The sequence below is a fragment of the Osmerus mordax genome, chromosome 16 (genome assembly GCF_038355195.1).
Source record: "Osmerus mordax isolate fOsmMor3 chromosome 16, fOsmMor3.pri, whole genome shotgun sequence".
Classification (NCBI taxonomy): domain Eukaryota; kingdom Metazoa; phylum Chordata; class Actinopteri; order Osmeriformes; family Osmeridae; genus Osmerus; species Osmerus mordax.
The window spans coordinates 9,621,074-9,645,777 of record NC_090065.1 but is presented as its reverse complement, the minus strand read 5'-3'; the positions used below and the strand labels follow the sequence as shown (position 1 = coordinate 9,645,777).

At 46.3% G+C, this 24,704-nt stretch overlaps 1 protein-coding gene across 1 annotated transcript in view; it reads right to left on the bottom strand.

Annotated features, from left to right (window-relative positions):
- Positions 1-24,704, bottom strand: part of dip2ca (disco-interacting protein 2 homolog Ca) — a 109,091-nt gene that overhangs the window by 5,994 nt on the left and 78,393 nt on the right. The window contains exons 10-31 of the mRNA XM_067252813.1: positions 23,392-23,502; positions 20,845-20,968; positions 19,569-19,678; positions 17,624-17,726; positions 17,398-17,462; positions 16,851-16,944; positions 16,442-16,561; positions 15,634-15,748; positions 14,810-14,949; positions 13,786-13,922; positions 13,097-13,305; positions 12,642-12,756; positions 11,918-12,119; positions 11,366-11,475; positions 7,295-7,375; positions 6,936-7,059; positions 6,316-6,437; positions 5,693-5,804; positions 4,706-4,815; positions 3,931-4,061; positions 2,429-2,597; positions 1,949-2,119 (exon numbers count right to left, since the gene is read on the bottom strand). Coding sequence (XP_067108914.1) covers positions 1,949-2,119; positions 2,429-2,597; positions 3,931-4,061; positions 4,706-4,815; positions 5,693-5,804; positions 6,316-6,437; positions 6,936-7,059; positions 7,295-7,375; positions 11,366-11,475; positions 11,918-12,119; positions 12,642-12,756; positions 13,097-13,305; positions 13,786-13,922; positions 14,810-14,949; positions 15,634-15,748; positions 16,442-16,561; positions 16,851-16,944; positions 17,398-17,462; positions 17,624-17,726; positions 19,569-19,678; positions 20,845-20,968; positions 23,392-23,502 — 2,775 coding nt within the window. The remainder of the gene's footprint in view (positions 1-1,948; positions 2,120-2,428; positions 2,598-3,930; positions 4,062-4,705; positions 4,816-5,692; positions 5,805-6,315; positions 6,438-6,935; positions 7,060-7,294; positions 7,376-11,365; positions 11,476-11,917; positions 12,120-12,641; positions 12,757-13,096; positions 13,306-13,785; positions 13,923-14,809; positions 14,950-15,633; positions 15,749-16,441; positions 16,562-16,850; positions 16,945-17,397; positions 17,463-17,623; positions 17,727-19,568; positions 19,679-20,844; positions 20,969-23,391; positions 23,503-24,704) is intronic.

Here is a 24,704-nt window from a genome sequence, read left to right as displayed (position 1 = left end):
TTGAATCAGCCGCCAATCCTCGAGGGAGTGACATAGAGCTACACATGCTAGATTGAAACAGCCCTCCCTCTCCCCTCCTCTGGAGAGAGAGAGAGCTACTAATGCCAGCCTGGTTCCACTACCAGACACTGGAACACAAGGCACCAGACAAAACACAGGTCAAACTATGTTAACAGACTTAGTCTACACAGTTGAGATCCTATACTATTTCCTATTGTGCGATAAGGAATAATCTCAGGCTATCACTATACTACAGAACCTTATGTACTCTACTGTATATTTTAATATACATTCGTATATAATCTGATTGCGCATCATCACCAATCAACCATCAAGTGACTCAATCCAGTGTATCTGCCTATCTCTCACTATTCTGAGACTTTACAAGCAAAACTGAAAATAGGCATTTGTTTTTGTGAAAAACAACGCTTATGTTTTTTGTTTTCAAATCTTGAAGTAGACATGGCATTCCCTTTGCTATCGTCCCCAGCCTAACCTACCTCTAACCTGCTCTAACAACACCCTGCCCTATGCTGAGGCCAGATGAGGAGGAGGGATGAGGGAAGGTGAAAGTCCTTTACCTGGTCAGCAAGCTTCCCCAGCCTGTGAGGCTATAGCGGCAGCAGAAGAGGAGGAGGAGGAGGAGGAGGAAAGGAGAGATCGGGAGAAGAAATGGGGCGAAGACAAAACCAAGTATGAGATATGTAGGTGAGATTATGCAAAAACCAGAGAAGTAGAAGGGGGGGAGGGTCAAAAATGTCAAATCTAGAAATGGCAAACCAAAAGCTGAAAAGCAGTTTTGTAACCAATATGGGTTATAAATGATCATCTTTAGCCAATAGTGAACGTTAGCAAATTACATTAGTCATTAAGCAATTAGACTTGATAAAATATTTAGTCATCTTAAAAAATATAAAATGGTTAAAGATCATGAGTACAGGATCTAAAATAAAATTTTAAGGAAAGAAATGTATCCATGTTAAAGAGTTAAAGCAAGCATTTTCAACACGTTTACTCTAAAATACAATTTATTTTAGATGCATTCAATTGGCATTATTATGAAACACCTGAATCAGGTTTTAGGAGTTTTAAGAATAGAACCATAATTAATTATTAATAAATTACTACAAACAAATTTAATCAACGGATTAAAGTTAAACAGCAAATCATAGTTTCAAGCAAATGAATGAGCAGCCCAAAATAAAAGCATGACATAGCATTTTGCAATGCCTAATGAGAGATAAACTCTAAAGGGCTGTGTATCTTAATATATAATGTGTGTGTGTTTGTGTGCGTGTCATGTTAAGTTACTATATATAGTCTATTCTTTCTGTGTCCTCATATTGTTTCCCCTATGTATGCCAAGAGGATTTGGAAAGTAAAGAATATCTCCCATTCTAGCCAGGATTAGCATAAACACAAACTGCAGGACTGAACGCTAACCAAAAACAACCAACTTGACAAGATATCCCATTCAGGGTGTGTAACAATGAATGACCTTTTTTGGGGTTGAGAAGGTCTCTCAACACAAAAACAGAAAATCCCTACTGTTTGGCTCGCACAGATTATCCACCAACTCATTCACCAAAAATGATTACTTTGTACAGTATTTCATCTTGAGACAATAAAAAACATGTACTCTTAACTCTTATCTTAAGAAGAACAGCTGTGCTACGCATGACACTACAAAACATTCCTCAAAAACCACCTCAGTTTGATATTAGACCAAAAAAACATCACGTGTTGCGCACAAGCAAGACAGGATGTCCACTGATGGAGATACCACGTTTCAGAGAAATGAACAGAGAGGGAGAGAGAAAAGGAAAGTTCTAGAACAGTTTGTTTGTACGTTGGGCCCCAGGAGGACTAGCTGCTGCTAACGGATATCCTAATAAAAGGACAGAGGAGGAGGGGAGGAAGAGGAAGAAGAGAAGGAGGGTGTACCGACCTGCAGGCAGATGGCCAGGTTGACTCGGCAGCCGAAGGATGTGCTGACAGCTCTGGGGTGCAGGCCCAGGTCTTTAAAGAGCTTGGAGAAGGACTGGGTGAGCGCTATCCTGGGTCGTTCCTCTGCCACCACAACGCACGTCCTCACCCGCGACAGGTCCAGGCCTCGCGACTGCACCAGGGAGGAGCACCACATCCAGAGGATCCAAGTTATTATTAAAGACGTCTTGGAGTGTTCAGAAGCTGGATTGACATCGCAACCACTAAATACTGTCTTAAGACAAATGTTCCTACTATCCTTTACTATAGAGTATAATATACAGTTAGGATAAGTTATAAAATATGCTATGTGTTGGGACTTTCTGTTTTGATACAGTAGGTGTATACTGTGATAGACAGGTAGAATGTGTGCTTGCAGTGCTGTAGCAGATTTCCCTGGTTGGTCATGTGCTTCCGTGGTGTGTCAGCTGGGCTGAGGTACCTTGAGGGACTCGGTCTGGAGGCCCAGGCCCTTGGTGCAGAGCTCCATGACAGAGTAGGAGCAGAAGGTGTCCCTGACCTTGTACTGGCTGACAGCCAGCAGCCACAAGGCAGGATTCACCTCCAGCTCTGATGGAGGGATCAGGATGGACTGGTGGCCAGAGTACACACTAGGGAGTAGAGGTGGAGAAACTGAGTACACACAAGATAGGAGAGGTGGAGAAACTGAGTACATACTAGAGAGGAGAGGTGGAGAAAATGAGTACATACTAGAGAGGAGAGGTGGAGAAAATGAGTACATACTAGAGAGGAGAGGTGGAGAAAATGAGTACATACTGGAGAGGAGAGGTGGAGAAACGGAGTACACACTAGATAGGAGAGGTGGAAAAAACTGAGTACACACTAGAGGAGAGGTGGAGAAACTGAGTACACACGAGATAGGAGAGATGATCATAGTTAGTGAGTTCAAACTATCTGCTGCACATATTCCATCACAAGAGAAATACATTAGCACAAAATATATCTACATACAAAAATACCCACTACGAGACTATGGCATGCTTTTGAAAGAGGCAAGAAGTCCACCTCACAAACAATGCCAGAAAGAAAAACAAAATGGACTTGTGACTGTGACTATGATGTGGACTATTTTCTTCTGATGGGTTCAGGAGCTCTGTTCTTCACAGAGCCGAACGCTGTTTCCTCACTGTCTAACCAAGCTCTGAAGTGCATGGTAAGCAGTGGGAAGGAGGCTAGGGGTCGTTTTGCATTGGGATCAGTCGCTACCTCCAAATCTGAGAGACACGCGCTCGCAAAACATCTTTGTTCTGCTGCTAGGGGACTGGCTCTTGGACAGCACCCCGCTGTGATATTACCATAGGGAGATGTGAGGAGTGGAGCGCTGCCCATGCATGAGCCCACCCCACTAGGGAGACAATTAGACAGGAGGAGGGAGGGAGGGAGGGAGGGGGGGAGGGAGGGAGGGAGGGAGGGAGGGAGGGAGGGGGGGAGGGAGGGGGGGAGGGAGGGAGGGAGGGAGGGAGGGGGGGAGGGGGGGAGGGAGGGAGGGAGGGAGGGAGGGAGGGAGGGAGGGAGGGAGGGAGGGAGGGAGGGAGGGAGGGAGGGAGGGAGGGAGGGAGATTTTAAGGAACAGAGATGGGTGAGGGGAAAAAGCAAAACAAGAGAAGAAAGAAAAACAGAAAGCCTAAGAGGAGAACGGAACTGCAGAGCTGTATAACGAGTAAAGCAGAGCAGATGATGTTGAATCCGTGGAACAGTCAACCCTCTCTGCTTCGCTCTCCTCCTTCTCTCTGACTTCCATCTCTCATTCCTTCCTCTCCTTTCCCCTTGAACTCTCTTTTCTCCAGTTTATATGCATGTCATCTCTGTTGAACCTCAGGCTATGAGGCTAACTGTACATAAACTGTCATAAATGTCTGCTAAAGTGTGTGTTTGTGTGTGTGTGTACAGTGCAATATGTTAACAGCCGCAATGGTCTCCTACCTGCAAAGGCACCAGAGGACGAAGCCTAGACCACAGTAGGGGTCCAGGCAGATGGCCACCTCGCGGGAGGGGTACAGCTCACACTGCAGCTTGATAGAACGGCAGAAGGCACTAGTAGCAGTGTGGGACATCTACACCAGGAAGTCAAGAGACAGCATACAGGTTAGAGACCCACAGGTGAGGAAGACAGAGAAATCCCAGTGCAGCGAGCGCTTGTGCTGCGTGTGTGCAAGTGTGCGTGCGTACATCAGAGCGTTAAGGGATTTATGAACAACAGTCCATCTCCTCTCGCTAAAAGATTACAGCTCGCTAACAAAACTGGCAAATCAAGGAAGCCTTTTCCTACTCAGAGGAACACGGATCGTAAAATGCTGCTTTCACCGACTGACGAAAGATTAATCTTTGCAAGAAGCTGCTTCCCCCCCCCCCCTCCACTGGATTTGCTTACAGAGTCTAGCTTGGCAGACAATGGCTTTTACATGGAAAGATTAAGTGTGAACAGTGGCTGTCCTTGTATGGGGCTGGGGCCCTGGCGCCAGTGAGAGAAATAAGCTCTCACAGAGGGCACTGTACACTGAAGAGACCGGCCCATTCTGTGTGGAGCTGCCACCAAGAAAGAGGGAGATCAATATGGGCTTAAAGGTTTTTCAAATGTCACCTGTGAGTCGACTACCCCTCAGTTCAAAGAGGGGAGATGCTGTTGTCATGTGCAGCGTGAAGATCAGACCCGGGTTTGGTTGTGTGTGTGTGTGTGTGCGTAAGCGTAAGCGTGTACCTTTACTCCAGCGAGCATCCCTGTCGTGGACACACTGAAGTCCAGGTAGGCCAGGGTGTCTGGGTTAGAGGGCTTGTACAACAGAGGGGGCTTCTTCTTTGGCAAATCATCTAGAGATGAGAGGGGGTAACGATTGAATTACTGTACAATAAAGGACACACTACTGCTGCGGCCCTTCATTATGTATGTTGGTATGGTGTGTGTAGAGAGGCACTTGTGTGTTACTGGTGTGTGTAGTAGTACTGTAGTACCTGTGTGTGTGTAGTGGTGTGTGTAGCAGTAGTAGTGCCTGTGTGTGTTTAGTAGTGTGTGTAGCAGTAGTAGTACCTGTGTGTTTAGTGGTGTGTGTAGTAGTACTGTAGTACCTGTGTGTTTAGTGGTGTGTGTAGTAGTACTGTAGTACCTGTGTGTTTAGTGGTGTGTGTAGTCGTACTGTAGTACCTGTGTGTTTAGTGGTGTGTGTAGTAGTACTGTAGTACCTGTGTGTTTAGTGGTGTGTGTAGTCGTACTGTAGTACCTGTGTGTTTAGTGGTGTGTGTAGTCGTACTGTAGTACCTGTGTGTTTAGTGGTGTGTGTAGTCGTACTGTAGTACCTGTGTGTTTAGTGGTGTGTGTAGTCGTACTGTAGTACCTGTGTGTGTTTAGTGGTGTGTGTAGTAGTACTGTAGTACCTGTGTGTGTTTAGTGGTGTGTGTAGTAGTACTGTAGTACCTGTGTGTTTAGTGGTGTGTGTAGTCGTACTGTAGTACCTGTGTGTTTAGTGGTGTGTGTAGTCGTACTGTAGTACCTGTGTGTGTTTAGTGGTGTGTGTAGTAGTACTGTAGTACCTGTGTGTGTTTAGTAGTGTGTGTAGTCGTACTGTAGTACCTGTGTGTGTTTAGTGGTGTGTGTAGTCGTACTGTAGTACCTGTGTGTGTGTTTAGTGGTGTGTGTAGTCGTACTGTAGTACCTGTGTGTGTGTAGTGGTGTGTGTAGTAGTACTAGTACCTGTGTCGAGGACCGGAGGCCAGGACCGCACATCCACTGCGGCTGACGCCTCCTTGGACCTCAGCAGTTTGCAGATCACCTGGGAGGTCATCACACATGCCGAGCGGCTCACCTGCGGGTGAGAACACACACACATGCATCCTGATATACAGTACACCTCCTGTGTAAACACACACACCGTTTTAGAAATGTTTATTCCACTATTGTATCCTCCTATCCTTTAATAATCCTGTACTCCTTACTGGCCTGGCTTCTCCTTCTATGCTCCACAGCATCTTTCCATCCCTACGGTCCTTTAAGCAGGTCTCAAGAAATACAGTACCTCTTCAAGCTTCACCTCGACTAACTACCGGTCTAAGGGCACAATAGCATTAGGCCTTCATCCGAAATGTAGCATTTTTCAATTAAGAGATGTAGGATTTGCCAATATCATTTGGGTTTTAGGAGAATTGTTTAGACATGTGTACGGCACATTCCGAATATGCATTTAAATGTTCCCGCAGTTTGTGACACATGGCCTCTTGCCACAGCTATCTAACAGCTATATAAGGATATTGTCTTTTTGGATTAAGGGAAAACATGGATTATTTTGTGCATGCAAATAATCCAGGTTCCAAACGTACCTCCACGATCATCTTCACCGTGGGCAGAGTGGTGGCGATGTTCTGGGGGTGTGGAGGGCGCACCGTGATCGGCACACAGCCTGCGTACAGACACCCGTAGAACGCCGCGATCAGGTCGATCCCTGCGCGAAGGACACCCAGGGAGGAGGGAGGGACAAGACAGAAAGAGAGAGAATACATTAGTAATGTGCTTGAATAAAGGTTTCAAATATGCACACCTCGTACACAGGTAGGCCCACACACGCACGCACACGCGTGCAGCACACACACGGACAGAAACACACAAAACGGCGATGCTTAAATATTGAGCGGCTGGTGAGGATTTAATTGAATAGCTCTTTCAGGCAATCAGCCTTGTCAGGAATTTGTCCTGCTTGACTGAGTCTTTTCATTAGGGTCCTAAGGCTCGCTGGCATTGCTCTTTGGTCCTGGTCCAAATATTGATGGAGCTCCATGTTAGAATTCTACCTTTCTTCAAAAAAACGATGGACCAAATCCTTCCAGTCCCCATTCCCCGTGACCCCCCCTGCCCCCAAGCCCATCCCTGAATCCATCATGTCTCCAGCCTTCCTGGCCCCAGCCCATGTCCCCCGGTCCTCCAGCCTCCTCCCAGCTCTCACCAGGAGGGTAGACAAGTGCAACGTGATCTCCGTCCTGCAGGTGTCCTCGCTCAGCCAGCATGGCAGCTATCTTCTCTGCTCTCTTGTGCAACTGGACGCATGTCAGCGAACTGGCTATCGTCCCCTTTACGGAAAAACACAAAACAGAAATAGTTACCAACGTATTTAGGGATTTTATTTCTGGACTCCAAAAAAACAACCCCAAAAACTCAAAACATCCATCAACCAAATGTATGTTTTACAGAGGATAGCGCAAGAAAGCACTGATAAAAACACTTATGTCCAAGGTCTTTCTCACAGGTACAACACAAAACAAACAGTGAGCCATATGGGAGCGATCGTTCTATAAACAGCCTTACCCTTGAGTTTAGCAGTGTGTAAAGCACATGCTCTGGAGTGGTCTGTGCTCTCCATTGTAAGACTTCGGAGAGGAAGAGGAACTAAAATATACAAAAGAGGAGAGAAATAAGCATTTGGCTTGATGGCCACACATGCTGAATGTACACATATCTCCTCCTGTGCTCCTTTCGTACACACTGACAATCATGTGAGAGGAGAGAGAGATTGATACCCTCTACATGTAGCTAGTGAAAACATCAGTAAAACTAGTAAAGGACACATGTCGACAGCTGTGAAACTAGAAAAGGATACATGTTTGAATGTACCGTCTAGGGTAAAAGATGAGTTCTAAAGATGAGCTCTAGCTCAATGTTCATAATACATATCTGACTAAAACTCAAATGAAAGCCTGGGGAACTGATTCATTTACCTATTACGGAATGAGTGAGAGAGATCGAAAAATTGAATGAGAAAGAGAAATATGGAAAAAGGGTCATACACGCATAAACGATTTTCCTCCCAAAGAATGTGACAGAGTGAAAGAGAGAGCGAGCGTGTGGGTGTGAGGAATTAGGGAGGAGAGCCAAGCGTCTCTCTTCTTATGAATTTTTCAAGGTTTCACCCTCGGAGGCAGGCATGGGGTAAATAGTGGGGAGTATAATTCACTGCAAACTCTGTTTTGTTCTCCAGGAGGACAGTTTGGTGGGGTTCTAGAACTTGTCTTCGGACATGCTATTACAGTGATAAATTGAGCCTGCAAAGTTTGATTCCATCATGGCTGCTTCGGTGGCTAGTGGCTACAGATACTGTTGGAAACCACAGCAGGAGATAATGTGCCATGCCGCACTGAGCAGGAAGTGCCAACAACAACTACCTTGGCCTTTTGTGAAGGAATGCAGCAGAAGCGACAGCTGTTGATGGGCCTGATTTAAAACCAGGCCCTCCGGCTATTAAGGACAGATGTTGGGGTGTTGAAACATAGTCATTTAATATTTCCTTTCCAATTCTACAGAACTCTCTCTCTCTGTCTGCCCTTTAAAAAAACTCATAGGAGCCTATTATTAAATAGTTGTTATTATTACACATATTATGCAAACATTTGCCCCCATTCAGTCCACCAAGGACAAAATATGATCACTTTTCCTGCTTACTTGATTTCTGTCAAGGCCACTATGAGAACAACCGTTATTCTGAATGAAACAGCACCCTGTCAACGCTTCCAAATTTGAGTCAAACACATTCCAAGAATAATTGTCTCTGAGGAAATGATCACTCATCTGAAAGCCTGCTGTATTCCTCCTATCATCGAGTCAGTATATTGTAAAACCGATGTACTGTTAGTGTTTCTGGTCCCAGGCCTCATCCCCATACATTAGGCCCAACATATGGATGAATGAGTTAAGGGACCCAGTTTGATCAGGGTGGTGACAGGAGAAAGACAGATATGGCTGAAGCGTGTCGAGATCCCCTGTCTCCTCTGAGAATAATCCCTAAGCTCAGCAGAGTTTGGATCAGCACTAGGCTACGGAGCCTGGGTCCTTTACAAAACTACAAGTAACATTCTAACACTAAGAGTTTGAGTCCAGTCCAGAACAGTGCTAACTGCTTAGCCCTTACATGGCATTGCTAAGCGCTAAGAGCTAACACAAAGCCTCTTCTAACTGGCATTGTGCTGTGTCTGTGTGACTACAGATTTCATCTATCAGATAGGAGTAGGCACAGATGGGAGTCTTATCCATATGTAAGGGGTGCGAGATTCTCATTCAACTGTAAGAAATGGAGCTCAATGGTATACGTTGTTGCTTTCAAAATCCTTATCTTGCACCGTAATATAAGAATACAACCACCTGCACAAGATGAGATGTTTTCATCGACATTTTTGTAATATTACTGTGGTAAATAAAAGCTCAAGACATTTGATTTTGTTAAAATATGCTGGAGCAGCAATCATTGGCTTCACAGTAAGACATTCATGGGCATTGCTTGGCATCAACTAGGTAACAAAAGAAGCGGGCAGAACACAACAGCACAGTGAATGTCAAGAGGAATCTATTCATCCATATTCAAAGCAACACACATGCCTTCCTAAATAAATGAAATAATATAATACAAATATGGCATACTCGGTCTATACTCAAAACGCCCAGTTGAATCAGACAAAAGCATTAGTTATATGCTGCTAACCTCAGAGGCTCCTTGATAATAAACACAGAGAGAGAGAGAGAGAGAGAGAGAGAGAGAGAGAGAGAGAGAGAGAGAGAGAGAGAGAGAGAGAGAGAGAGAGAGAGAGAGAGAGAGAGAGAGAGAGAGAGAGAGAGAGAGAGAGAGAGAGAGAGAGAGAGAGAGAGAGAGAGAGAGAGAGAGAGAGAGAGAGAGAGAGAGAGAGAGAGAGAACAAAGAGGTCTATTCAGACACCGAGCAGAGGTTAGAGTACAGTCGGTGTGGTCACAGTGATGCAGGGGGAGCAGGGGGAGTAGCATCCATTCACACAGAGGGCCTGATTTTCAGATGAAGGAACACAAAGAGTGTCAATAAGGGTTAGTGAGGATGATGACAATGGTCATGATGAAGATGGCCATGGTGACGATAACGCCACCCAATTGTTATGATGACAGTGTCACCACAATAGGTACAAAAAATCAACAGTCGAAGTCAGTTCAGTTGACTGTAAGGTAAAAAAACAAAAAACAAAGCCATCGAGTTGTGAGGGTGGATTCCCTGAGGCGACTGGATTACACATCAAAACAGCCTGATGCTGTGGACTCCAAACCAACCCAGATAAACACACAGCCAACCGACCGGCCTATCTCCAGGGGAAAGCACCAATCACAAGTGTCCCTGTGCTGTCGTCGCCGCTCTCCCCTGTTCTGTCACTTTGCATTAGAACACAGACTGGCCCCACACGGCCATCTCACTGAGGCATTGATGAGATTTCTCATCATGGGAGAAAAAGGAAAATCAATCATTTCAGCCCTACGCTTTCTGACTACCTCTCTCTTTCTCTCTTTCTCAATCTCTCTCTCCTTTAACAGTAATTACTTTCCACCCCAGAACCGTGGCGAAAGTAGGGCGAGTGCAGGATCACATCTTCAACGTGACAAACCACATAAACTTCCTTCCTGTTCGATATTGACAATGCAGTCCATTGGCCAGGAGAGCTGTGTTGGGTTTGATTTCCCTCGAGATCAAGATATGAATCGAAAACATATAAGTACAAATCTTCTACTTGTAGAAGAACGGTACAATACATCTGTGTAGAATCATGATCATCTTGAGTCAGAAATGGTCCGACAGTAAGCCCACTGATTGTCCATAGAGTACAAGTGACTTTGGTGCAAAAAAGCTTTTGGGCAGCTCCCTTAATAGTCTTCACCTGTTACCATGTCTTGAGAAACTGACCCACGTTCTACTTCACAATCTTGGAAAATATACAATAATTAATACAAACAGGAAACTGGAGGCCTAGTAGAACCACCAAAGCCTGCTGGGAATGGGAGTCCACAGCACCTACAGCAGCCCACCAGAGGAAACCCTGGTACACTGAACACAGCCTATTATTAGGATCTTAAAATGAAGACAGCCTTTCAGACTTGTGTCTCTGAATGGAAATGACCGTAGGGTAAGCTAATGTCCTTGCTACATGCATACTAAATATCTTAATGCAGTCTCGGTTATGCTTTTAAAACCTCTGTTCCACAATTAGTCTTGTAAGAAAATATGTCTACTGCTCGCGAGACGTGTTCAGCCTTTCAATTGCCACTTAGGGATGAAATAGAGTCAAAGTTGTTCTCAAACAAAATGTCCGACTGGGTCCCAGCTCTATACTATGGTATTGAATCCGTACAATATACTGTAAGAGGACAGCATGAAATGATGAATGTAATGCAGTAGATCCTCTAAGCTTTCAGCGGTAGAAACGATGGCAAGAAACTTAAGCAGGTGAATGAGGTTGAACTGTGGTCGAACTTAAAACCCCCATTTGAAGAGGTCACATGGGAGTGAATGGTTGGATGGAGGCAGATGGGTCTGGTGAATGTTCGTATGGAGGGTGTGCAGATGAAAACCAGGCCCTCGGAGAGCCGCACACACACCTTCCTTGCCTGGTCATTGTCTTCTATCTGAGCCAGGTCCCGGCCGCTGGCCTGGGCTATACGCTTCCCTGAGACCAGGTTCCCCACCATCACAGAGGCGGGTCCAATCTCTGTGGACAGGAGCATAGAGGGGTGACTAAGTCAAGCAAGCATACACACAATGGCGCGTGGAGACACACACACACACACACACACACACACACACAAACACACATCCTGTATCTCTGCTGTATGATATATGTAGTCTCATTGTGAGTGCAGTGAATTCCACCTCTGTAATCCCCAGTAGATTTACAGTGACAGGGTGAATAGAGATTGACCTTGTGTTCAGAGTTAAAAACCACCATCGATGGATAGGCCAATCGAGTGGATGGCTTCTACTCTTGACAGAGTGTCTCTGAAGTGAGAAACGGCCCCGAGACAGAAACCTGGCCAGTAAATTAGGATCTATTTGGGAGGCAACACAGTCGTATGTCTTATGTCTAGCACCTCCCTCAGCTGAAAGGCCTGGTTCAGACCGTGTGTTCTGGGTCCAGGTCTGGTGGTTCTTACCTGGCTGTTTCTGGCGCGGTTTGGGAAGGTTGGTGACGCAGGTGTGGGGGCACATGAGGACGTTACAGGGGTGCAGCGAGCCCTCCAGGAAGAGCTGCTTGGTCTCGGACAGGTGGATACCCCCCAGAGGGGTCTTGGGCAAGGTGTTGGACGGCACCAGCGCCAGGCAGTAGACCCCCACCTGGTGAATGCCATCTATGGCCTGGGAAGCGAAGAAGAGAGACACAGCCGAATCTTACAGCCTTTGTTTCAAGTCTACAAATCAATAAAGCTTGAATTATTCATCAGTTAAACACAGGAGCAACACTTGAAGATAACAAGATTTTAACGAGATTCATCCACTGTGGAGACATCTGTAATCTGTTTGGGCCGTGTATTCTTAAGTGTTCAAGATGGTCCGAATGTGATTTGAGAGAACGGACAGAACTAGACAGACATTTCAGATGCACATGAATTAGGAGGAGATTAAATGAAAGATGATTAGGTTTTTAATAGGACTACGCAGCTGCAGACAGTTTTTACAGCAAAACCACAGTCTCCATACTGAGCCCAGATCTCAGGCACCACATCACTAAAACAGCCATAACGACGTGTGACTGTATATGAACGATACGGGAGTGCAGCGAGAGAGACTCAGACTCGCTGTCTGCACACATATGGTTTTTGATAGCGTCGTTTCTAGCATATTTTGGACATGAGAAACGCAAGTGTGTGTGTGGCGTACCTGCAGTACTCTGCTCATCCACTGGAAACTGTCCTCTTCAGTGGAGTCGGGCCTCTGCTCGGCCACCACCACTATCCTCTCATCGTGTAGCACGGAGATGGAGAACACCGCTATCCTGGAAACCGCAAACACACACACACACACACACACACAGGAAGGAGAGCCACCTTAGTACACAGTATTTGAAGAAGTACATACTTAGTAGTACTGTTACTACTGTTACTACAGAACTGTTAGTATTTGCATCCATAACACTGTGTATTTGGGCTTTAAATTCATGCAGCACACGAAGCATTAGAATTGACTACTCCTACATGGAAGCATTCTTAGCTTAGCATTTGGCCAATGTCCAAGACATCACTCATCCCTATCTACATAGAGAATGCAGGGATGGAATCCGCCCAACAAGGGAAACTGCTCAAAGCAGTACGACCCCCATCGCTAGCTCCACCCACCTTCCCCTGTAGACAAACTTCATGGGCTCCACGGCGAGGGCGGTGGCCACGATGTCGTCGGCGTTGTGTCTGCGCCCCCCCACCACCATCAGGCCGTCCATCTTCCCAGCGATGAAGGCCAGCCCCCCGGGGCCCACAAAGCCCAGCAGGCCTGTCCTGGTGAAGGGGTACTCACTGATGGGAGCCCCGTTACTGTTCATGGGGAAGACCTGGGGTAACACACATGAACGCACATACACACACACACAAACATACATACAAGCACGCACACCGCACACAACCAAACACAGGTGGGTACATGAGTGAGTGAAAAATTAATATCTATAAAAAAGGACGTGCAGAAAAGAATGATTAAAGCAGCCAAAGAATAGAATAATGTGCCGAGGAACCGAATGAACTGCAACCTTATAATTGCTTTGACTACAGCGCAATTTCAATCCATTAGGGCTCCACTAATGGATTACAGGGAACTGAAAGATCCATTTCCCAACTAGAAACTACACGTGCTGGTCCCTCATCAGCATTCCATGGCCCATCCACTCAACATTTATTCAATAAAAGAGCTAAGACTACCAAAAGTGTGAGACGTAAACATATTTGGGACAGGGCTATTTGCTGTGTTGTTTGACTAAGTTGTGCTTTAATATCAGTAAGTAGCCCGGTACAGGCTGTTCAGGTCCAACTCTTACCTCAAAAGTGTTCTTAGTCATGCCTGAGAGGCCATAGTAGGATGTTCCCGTGGCGATGGAACACACACACATCTCCCCGATCTCATCAGTTCTGCATAACTGTGGGACCCCTTCTGGTCTCACTACACACATGAGAGCTGTGAACACAGAGAGAGAAAATGAGAAGGAGAGAGGGTGAAACGGGGGGGGCAAGTAAAGGTTTATGAGTATACTGTGGTTAAAGAGTTTAAAGAGAAAGAGAGAGAGAAAGAGAGAGAGAGAAAGAGAGAGAGAGAGAGAAAGAGAGAGAAAGAGAGAGAGAGAGAGAGCGAGAGAGAAAGAGGCCCCTTGGTCCTCTCAAGTCAACTATACCTCATTACAGCACAGATTGGAAGTTCATGACTTCATCCAATCAGTGGCCCACTCCTAAACCCTAGCCCCACTCTCTAGACACTAGTCTAGATCTGACAGAGTCGGAGAGATAAACATATTGCTTTCTAATATTCTTAGATGACGTCTATGTTTCGTAGATCAGGGGTGTGGGAGTATGCGCAGTCATCTGAGAAACACATGCACTGGACCTCAGTACCGGCACTGTCTCCTACGACACTGAGATTGAGCCCTGCTCTCCATACTCGCCTACTTACCTCTCACTGCTTCTCTACCCCCTTCAGTCAGTCGGTCGGTCGGTCGATGACTCACTCACTCACTTACTCACGTGGTGTGACGAAAAAATACGATTTAGCTATAATACTCTTACTGTTTTCTATGCATGTGTTCATTGAGGTCTGAGGGATCTCCGATTGACGCAGCCGTTTTTCACAGAATATGAACATTTAATTGAAGCAATCCATCTATCTGAATTGGCCGTAATCCAATTAACATGCATGTGTCTGGTGGCATCAGGGCATCTGTGCACATTCTGTAGCTCTCTCTTCTAACTCCCCCCTAAACTTGAAGGCTTGTGTTATAAACTAATTTGGCCTTTAGCTTAGAGGGATAGCGCAGTCCTGGGCACGTGGGGGGGTTTCTGGCGCCCTCTTACCTCCTGGCATGACTGTGCCCACATCCTGCACCGTCAGAACGGAAAGCTTCTCCTCCGAGTCGACCCTGATGACGCCGTGACTCAGACCCTGCATGGACAGCACTCCTCTTCCTGGGGGCTGGTTACTGTCATCTGTCGGCCTATGAACAAGCCCCGGAGATAACACCCACCAATAGGATGCCAGTCATTAGTCATTAACCATTTGGAGGCTGGTGCAGGAGCGGAAAACATCCACAGGGTGATATAGAGCTGTAAAATATTAGGATGGAAGTGTTATGGGACTAGGTTCGTGTTAGTGTTTGTGCGTGTGTGGGCAAAGGGAGAAGACGGGTCATAGAATTTATTGGCAGGCCTGTTTATTAGATTTGTGAGTTTTGAAGCTGCCTTGCTCTAAAAGTGATGTAATTGGCACATAATGGCGATGGCAAAGAGCCATATATTAGCGAATATGTGTGGCGCACACACTGTAAACATTTTATAGCATCATAATCAAGGGCAGGGAGCAAAATCTCAAATGACAGAATAGAAGTGAATTAACGCCGCCGTCGTTGGTGTGCAGCAGCTATTTGATGTGGACATACAATATGAACCAGATGGGACGTAAAGATTCCAACCCAGACAGTAAACTCCAACCTACGTTAATATAGTTCCAACCACATGTGGATTACAGTTGCGTGTATTTGCATGCGTGCACTGTACACGTTAAGTGAAAAGCCCCAAGGGTTGTATGGTGATTCTGTATGGGCATATGCCTATATCTGAGCGCGTGTGTATGGGCATGCGTGTGAGCGTGTGTGTGTGCATATCCTCACGTGTGTGTGTACCTCCTGATGGCCACAGTGAGCGCCTCTGGGGAGCTGGCGCAGGGGCAGATGACCTCTGGCTTCAGGCCCTTGCTCTGGAAGACGTTGAGGAAGGCGTCGCACGACGAGATCGACCCTGATGGAGAGAGAACGTCTCGTCTCACTGGCTGTGTGCGGCACCGACGCAAAGAACTTCTTCCGACATTCACCTTTTCTCTGGCCAAGTCATGAGTCAGTGTTCACGAGCGAATAGAACCCAACAGACAACAACCACTTCCTTATGACTCATCACATTGTTGTTTTGGATTATTCAATGCTGTTAGACGGTTTTGAGTTATAGGGTCTACGGTCAGAGTTTGTCATATCGATGCTGCGTGCCCTTAATTGGATCTGTTCAGATGATTTGTTGGCCAGCCAATTCTTTAGCTCTGCAGGCTTGTCAGGCAGTGTCGAGCAGACACACGATATACAATCAACGGCATTATTTATTGTGGATTCTCTTTGTGAAGCTCATTTCCTCAGGGGAGCATCAATTGAAGAACAACCGGTGCTGTTTTATTCGCTTGACGGTATCCTAGCGATGCAGAGAGGTAGTGTACGAATGGACTGCAGGAGGAGTCAGATGGCTGAGCGGTTAGGGAATCGGGCTACTAATCAGGTTGCCGGTTGGATTCATGGCTGTGCAAAATGACGTTGTGTCCTTGGGCAAGGCAATTCACCCTACTTGCCTCGGGGGAATGCCCCTGTACTTACTGTAAGTCGCTCTGGATAAGAGCGTGTGCTAAATGACTAAATGTAAATGTAGTGTAGAGATTGTGTGCGTTCTTACAGGGATTGGAGCCGTCGGCCACCACCAGCATGCGCAGGGAGCACAGGTTGATGTCCCTCTGGTCTCTGTGAGCCACCAAGGCCCAGTGCATGTCCCTGGACTTGACGCACGCCACCTTGGCTGAGGGACAGACAACATCACACACACACGGTTACTGAGCGCAGACACACACCCCACACACACAATGTTTGCATTTCAATACGTCATCTGCTGTAATGACACGCAGATGCAGCTTAACACTGCATATAGCAAAATTGGTCCAAATACAATACAGGACTTACACTATAACATAAGTGTACATTGAATACGTTCCAACTAACGTTAAGTGCTCTGAAACACATTTGAAAGTGAATTTGATAGCATGCACTTTTCTACTTGGGCTTCTGTCAGGTGAGGATTGACTGTGTACCTTTGTACTGGCACACTTTCTGGATCCAGGAGAGAGGGTTGACCTTCATCAGGGAGTACGGTATGCTGATGACATGCATCATGTTCATCACACTCTGAAGGCGGAGACAGAACAGGTTATTAGAGGGCTGGGTCCCAGGGCTGGGTCCCAGCACTCACACACAACACTGACCCAACACTGATGTAGTGAAGGGACTTCAAACTCAACATAATAAATCACCTAATATTAATTTACATATTTAGCAGATGTTTTGATCCAAAACAACATTCAGGGGGGATTTGAACCTCTTGGCCTGGAGTCTAACGCCCTGCTACTGAGCTATACCCATACCCACACCCATCTACCTGATATACACGTCCTGTGTAAATAAAAAATGCGCGTATCTACTGTCAGTCAGGGATGCTTTAGAGAGTATTCTGCCAATCGGTCCACTTTGACCAAGATAAAGAATACAGCAGCATGTTAGATTACTACATTAGATGCTATAGGTCGGATAGCAGGACAGTGTACTGTGGACACCAGGAACCAGGAGATGTGTTGCTCTCACCGTCAGAATGCCGTGCCACAAACCCACGTCCTTCTTGAAGTCTAATACATTCACTATGGTCTCAGCTGTCGACAAAGAGAGATAAGACGGTCAAAAGGGAGACACAGAGAGGGAGACAGAGAGACAGATAAAAGGGAGACACAACAGATGAACCATGTTGGTACGTGGCCATGCGAAACAACGCTTTTCTTAGTGCCAGTATGCGGTAGGTTTTCTTCTAGCCTACCTTCAGTATATCCACAGGACTGGGTGAGGGCCTGACAGTGTGTGAGTAGGGCTATCCTCATCACCGTGACTCCCAGCACACTTCCGTCCTTGCACGTCTTATACTGCAGGGAGAAAGGTTCCAGCAACAGGTTAGGTCGCCACGGTCAAGAGATTATGTTCAATTCGCATTTCTTGTGAAAAAAACACACGTTAGTGTTGATTAAACAAAGCTGCGTGAAACTCATGGTCCAGCGCACATCAGTCTCCCTATGGTATCTTTCACACTTCCAGTGGTTTTTCAGAATAAAAGCCCAGAGACTGTCTGGACTGCCTGTCCAGCCTGATACATAACCACAACAAAATCAATGTCAGACTAAGACCCAACATGAAACCAACACAGGTCATTCTTCTGACTGGCACCCACAGTGGTTCACTAAGATGAATCATTACATAAATATGACATCTCCTTCTGTCCTAATGGAGAAAGAAGGAGCATCAGCACTCCAGATGGATTCTAATATTGATTTCTGTCTGCTGCCAGAAATGAAGGGACACAGGGAGAGATATCCTATTTTAGTTGATCATTAGAAAATCATTTAATAGATGTTTTATAGTCTATGTGTCTTAGAGGATCTAATGGACTAACTACATCTGAAGTGAAGGAGTAGGCATAATTTTTTATTCGGATAAGACAATAGAGCTAACACCCTAAACGTTTCAATAACAATTCCGTTTTTGCTTTCCTAGATTTCCTTCAGGAGAATTTCAGTACATAATTCACTTTGTAAATGGAAGGAACAGAAGGAGCAGAACAGGAGAGACCCGTGTTTGAACGATCTGTTCCTGCAGTCAGAGAAAGGTCTGCATCGTTTTGTTCTACGCCGTTCCCCTCCACCCACCATCCTTTTAATCCTTTCACAATCAAGCACGCAACCTCAGGTTCAATTACAGCTTGACACGCAAAGGGACACAAAGATGAATTAAACAAATCGCATCCAGATCACCGCATTGACCTGTCTGCAACGGAAAAAGAGACAGAATGTTCAATTACTAGGACACAATGGTCGTCAGAACCCATGGCCATGACACACAATAGTGACCATGACAATGCAGTGTGCATACGGACATGCCTGCAGGGAGACAGCACACACACACAACTGTTTAGAGGGCATAGGTGAGTGTGTAATACGGCTACTCAAGACTGATGGGCTGACAACACAGTAAGTTGAGTTGCAGGAGGAACACCTATCATACTCTTGATACATAAATCATCTGGATCAATCGAAAGAGATGTCCATCCATCACTGCTGTTAAGAAATGCTGTGAAACTCTGAAGAGGCTGAGGAGACTGTCCCCGGACAAACTCTGAAGAGGCTGAGGAGACTGTCCCCGGACAAACTCTGAAGAGGCTGAGGAGACTGTCCCCGGACAAACTCTGAAGAGGCTGAGGAGACTGTCCCCGGACAAACTCTGAAGAGGCTGAGGAGACTGTCCCCGGACAAACTCTGAAGAGGCTGAGGAGACTGTCCCCGGACAAACTCTGAAGAGGCTGAGGAGACTGTCCCCGGACAAACTCTGAAGAGGCTGAGGAGACTGTCCCCGGACAAACTCTGAAGAGGTTGAGGAGACTGTCCCCGGACAAACTCTGAAGAGGCTGAGGAGACTGTCCCCTGACAAACTCTGAAGAGGCTGAGGAGACTGTCCCCTGACAAACTCTGAAGAGGCTGAGGAGACTGTCCCCTGACAAACTCTGAAGAGGCTGAGGAGACTGTCCCCGGACAAACGACCGTGTCTGCTGGATACGTGTAACACCCTGAACTGTACCAGCAACCACATCCTTTAAAACGTTTTAAGATGCTCTAATGTTTAAATGTCATTTAAATTGAAAAGTAGCAACAACAACAAAAATAGGTGATGGCATGCACACACTGTTCACTCGTCATGCTGCAGAGACGTGATGTTACCTCGATGTAGGCTGTGTCGTTATTTGCATCTTTGATATGAGGGAACCAGTCTCTGGGAGGCTTGGATAAGTGTTTGGACTCTGTTACAAACCACAGCAGCTTGGGCCAGCCTAGACAGACAGAAAAACAACAGTTTGTCCAAGTGGATGATATGAACCAAAGAACCACAGGAAAGAATGCCAGAACAGGGCATACCAGAGTGCCCAAACTAACAATCAAAGTAATTACTTGACAGTTTTGCCAACATTGTTTATGTCCATTTTTTCTACTTTTTTGAGGTAAACACTATCCTCAATGTCCCAACTATGACTCGTCATGCACTAGGTCTGTCCAGCAACTGTGCTTTTAACAAGACAGTAAGACGTGCAACAGGAGAGGAGACTACTGCAGCAGCTGAATGTTGAAAACTATTGAATGGGAGGCGATTAAGCTTGGAAGATCAATGAGATGAGCACTCCCCTCTAATGAGTGTTCTTCTTACACACACACAAACACACACAATAACACTTACTCAATCTCTGCTAAAAGAATAGCTAGCAAATAACTGGCGTCATGTTGCTATTTATATGACCATCACCATAGACCACGATGCACAGGCATTATTCAGAGGGGCTGTGTCGCTCTCTCTTCTCTCTGTCCCTGCTCATTCCCTATCAGTTTACACCGTTTAATGTCTCCCCTTTTCCCTTTTCCTTGCTCTATCCTTCACCCCACCCCCACCCCCTCTCTGGGCCATACTGATCCCACACATCCTCTACAATCTGTCAGACTCTCCTGTACTGAAGCCAACCCCCTCTCCTATTCAATCCCCTTCCTCTGCCCAGCCTTCCATTCCAATAAGGCTTCCCATCTCTTATGTTGACAGGAAAGGGGTAAATCCCCAAAGACCAGATGAAGCTAAAAACCTGGTCTATATCACTGCTGATACACGAGTATTTTAGGGAAATAGAGTTCATCTGCAGAGATAAATGCTGCTGTTGATACTTTCCATTTAAAGCAGATTTCTCATTACATTAGCGCTTGATGTGTTGGCAAAACTCCCCATTCTCTTACGTATTAAAGACCTGTGAGGGTTGAAGGTGGTGTTGCAAAATGGAAAATAGGTTTCGGTGCTCTGGTGAGTACAGCACTGCTGGTGTGGGCCTAGGGACGTCCATGTCGAGTGTTTGGCTTCAAACATGCAACTGTGAGACACCAGCCTGAGATGCAGGACGTGAGTCACGCATCATCAGCACGCGGCGTAGGTCACCCAGGTGCGAAGGTCACGGAGGCTGACCTTTGAACTGGGGGATCTCCCCGGTGGGGCCTTTAGGGAGGCCTTTGTGACAGGCGTCACTGGTCAGCGCCACAGTAACACCACAGCTGCCCAGCAGGAAGCCGATCTGCTGACTTCCTGCGTCCTGGAGAGGAGGAGAAGAAGAAGAAAAAGACATGTATCTGTGCACAACATCACGTACAGTTCTATAAACAGACAGTGTTCGGGGTTGCTTTGACACACAACGCAGAACAAAACAACCACATTCCGTCCCTAAAGTTTCCATTCCATTCCTGATTCAATTAAAGTCAAAGAAAATGCCTCATATCCCATTAAAACAGCATGTTACAATATATGCAATGTGCTTTGTGCTCATTGAAGCCATGCATCATGATTATGTAAAATACACATAACATTTATCACCATGAGAGGCGTGCTAAAACCCTCCATCTTAGATGTGATGTTTTATGACCTATAAGTGTGCGTGTTCAGTTTAGGAAACATTATTCACTGATCTATTACCCCACTGTGGATATTAACGGGGACCCCTGCATCTCACACACAGACACGCACACACAAAAGAGGCAGCGTACTGTAGAGTACACACACGCACGCACACACATACCTCTCCTCCCCAACCAGGAAGCGGAGCGTCTGGCTTACCTCCCCTCCCTCCTCATGTGTCGAACGTGCCGAGACAGTGTGTGGGAGGACTACGCCTGCACAGTCTGACATGGAGTAGTGTTACTAATAAAAGCAAGCCCTGTGAGCCCACGGGCCTGACATCACAGCCTCTCCCCTCTCCAGCCACAGTAGGGGCTTTCCTACCACTCACATCCGCACTCTCTAGCTCTCTCTCCACTTCGTCCATCACATCTCTCCCATCTCTTTCGCTCTCTCCATTGTTTTCCCTCTCTCTCTCTCGATGTTATTTGACGCCCTCCCACCCTGTGGCCGTGCTCACACCAGACCCACCAGCTCTCGGGGCTGCCAGGCTGACTCAGCTGAAAACGGAATCAGCGGAAATAATACTAGAGCTAGGATGGAGGGAGACAGATGAGGAGATGGGGGGGGGGGGGGGGGGGGGGGGGGCGCGGAACAGAGGGGGAGGGAAGGGGATGGAAAGGGTTCGAAAGAGAGGCGGGACAAAGTGAGAATGTAGAGAGAGAGAGTGCAAGAGAGAGAGAGAGAGAGAGAGAGACAGACAGAGAGAGAGAGAGAGGGTGTGATTGTACACCCCTATGGGGAGGTGACAGTTGGTGGTGGGGAGAGAAGGCTACTGTTGATGTGTCACTATGGGAACTCCTTGACAGTCTGAACGGCTCAATCACACACACACACCACTGACAGATAGACAGTCTCCCCGGGTGAAATCACAAACGCAACAGCAACAGAGAGAGAGAGAGAGAGAGAGAGAGAGAGAGAGAGAGAGAGAGAGAGAGAGAGAGAGAGAGAGAGAGAGAGAGAGAGAGAGAGAGAGAGAGAGAGAGAGAGAGAGAGAGAGAGAGAGAGAGAGAGAGAGAGAGAGAGAGAGAGAGAGAGAGAGAGAGAGAGAGAGAGAGAGAGAGAGAGAGAGAGAGAGAGAGAGAGAGAGAGAGCGGGGGGGAAGAGGGAGAGACAACTTCAAAGTCCTCTCTCTAACAATGCCTATAAGATCCAGATGTGTGTGAGTCAAAGCCCGGTCTTATATCTCAACCTAGCTGCCTCTGAGGTATGACAGTATGACAGCTGGCTCCACGCTGACCCCACAAAGCCAATCCCCCCCTTTACAGAAGCCGTCTTTAGTCGGTCCTCCTCTGTGAGTAAAAATCCAGGCTGTATCAAAGTCAGGAAACTGACACACTCACTTGTTGAAGTGTTAAAAGTTGTGTGGATCTTTGTGATGCAGGTAGACTATGATTGTGTCCAGTCTTTGAAGCACATTTTCAAATACCCCCTGCCTGCTCTGTTTGCCACAGGCATCCAGTTCTGATGTGCACAGCTGCAGGAGATATCTGTGTGTGTGTGTGTGTGTGTGTGTGTCTGTCTCCCTTTTGTCATACTCTTTATCCTTATGGGCTTAGATGAACGTGTTTTTTTTTTTACTTGTGTGTACGTGTTTCTCTTTCGCTTACACAGTTCTTCTTTGTGTTAGCAGCTAGCACATCACACACCAGTGCACCGTTGTTATCTAGATGTCCTCCGCTAACTCCCCATCCTCCATGACTTTGGGCTTTGATCTGCTGGTCCACTGAGCTGCTCCCTGATTGGGCCTGGCTCAACCATGGACGTGAGTCCTCTGCCTGGTGGAACTTCAATTCCCAAAAAGCCTCACATCATTCCCAAACTGACTCAAGTTTGTCGGCATCAAAGTTCTCCAACTGAAGTCGAACTTTAAAATACAGTACCTAGTTAAGAAGATGTGCAAAGAGGTGCACAAAAAGAGTGTTTTCTTGTTATTTGCTAATTAAACCCTTAAAAGACAAAGTCTTTGTTTAATTTCTCAATTTATCGTGCCTGCCATCTAATCACAAGAATCCAGAGATTACCGTAGAAAATACAATAACAGTAGATAACTGTAGATGTTACCTTTCTGGTGAGCGGCACTTCGATTGGCACAGGGACAACTTCGGCCAGGAGACAGCCGTAGAAGGCAACCATGAAGGCAGCAGGGTCGTTATTGGGAAAGACCAAGGCCACCTGGGGAAAACATGATCAGAAACACAGAACAGGAACTGTTATATGTTAACATATAAACAGTCTACAATACATGACACCCCCTACACAAAAGTAAGTAAATGCCAGCAGAAATGTAATTGGCTACAAGTTTTGTAGAGCTAAAGTGTTATCAGAAACATGTTCCTGAAATTACACAAGGGACCAGAATAATGAAGGGAGGGAATGGACCAGCAAATGGAATGTTTTCAATTCTGTTAGCTGTGTTTGGTGCTAAAATGAAGCAAAAAAAAAAAAAAAAAAAAACAGTACATATTTTATTATTTGTAAAAAAAAAAGTTGCCAATAATCCAGCAAGATAATGTTATGTTTTGAGCTGGTGACTCAGCCCTTTGAAAGAAAGAGGGCTCTATTCATCCAGTGAAAGATTATTATTGATGTCTTAACACTACCCTGTATAATAGAGATCTCTCTCTCTCTCCCTCTCTCCCTCTCACTCAGTTACTGACTCACACTCCCCCTGTTCTTGTCTCTTCCTCCTCCATCGACGAACATCTTGCCGTCTCGCTCACACTGCAAACTCTGTCTCTCTCTTTGTCTCTCTCTCTCTGTCTCTCTCTTTCTCTCTGTCTCTTTCTCTCACTCTCTCTCACTCTCTCTATCCCCTCTTTCTTTTGGCATCACTTTCCAACCCTCTGTCACTCTCCCTCAGAAAATCCACACCTTCTCTCCCTCTCACTAGCTCGCTCACTTGTTACCTTGCTGTCACTCTCTCTCCCTTCCTCAGATAACAGCTGATGGTATCTTCCCCAGACACTTTCAACTGCCTAATGCAGCCTGCCAGCCAGCCTCAACCCAAGCCTCGGCCCCAGCCTCGGCCCTAGCCCCAGCCTCGGCCGAACAGATAGTCGTATCTCAACAACAGAAGCTTTAGCTGAGGGATTAAGATCAGAATATCACAACACTTTCACAAAGGAGCACGTCATTCTTGTTGTCTATGTTGTTTCAACATATTGACTGAAACTGGAGTGAATGGATCTACTTTGACTGGATCCTGGCATCATGTGGATACTCTTATCTTGTACTGAAACATGTTGGATCAAATGTGGCCCCGGTTTCATGCAGGGAGTGATAACAGGGAAACGTAGTTGTAAGTGCCGTTAATAGCTCCCATATTGGACTACAACGTCTGGAGGTGAACCTAAGTGCACCTGGATGAATGTAAC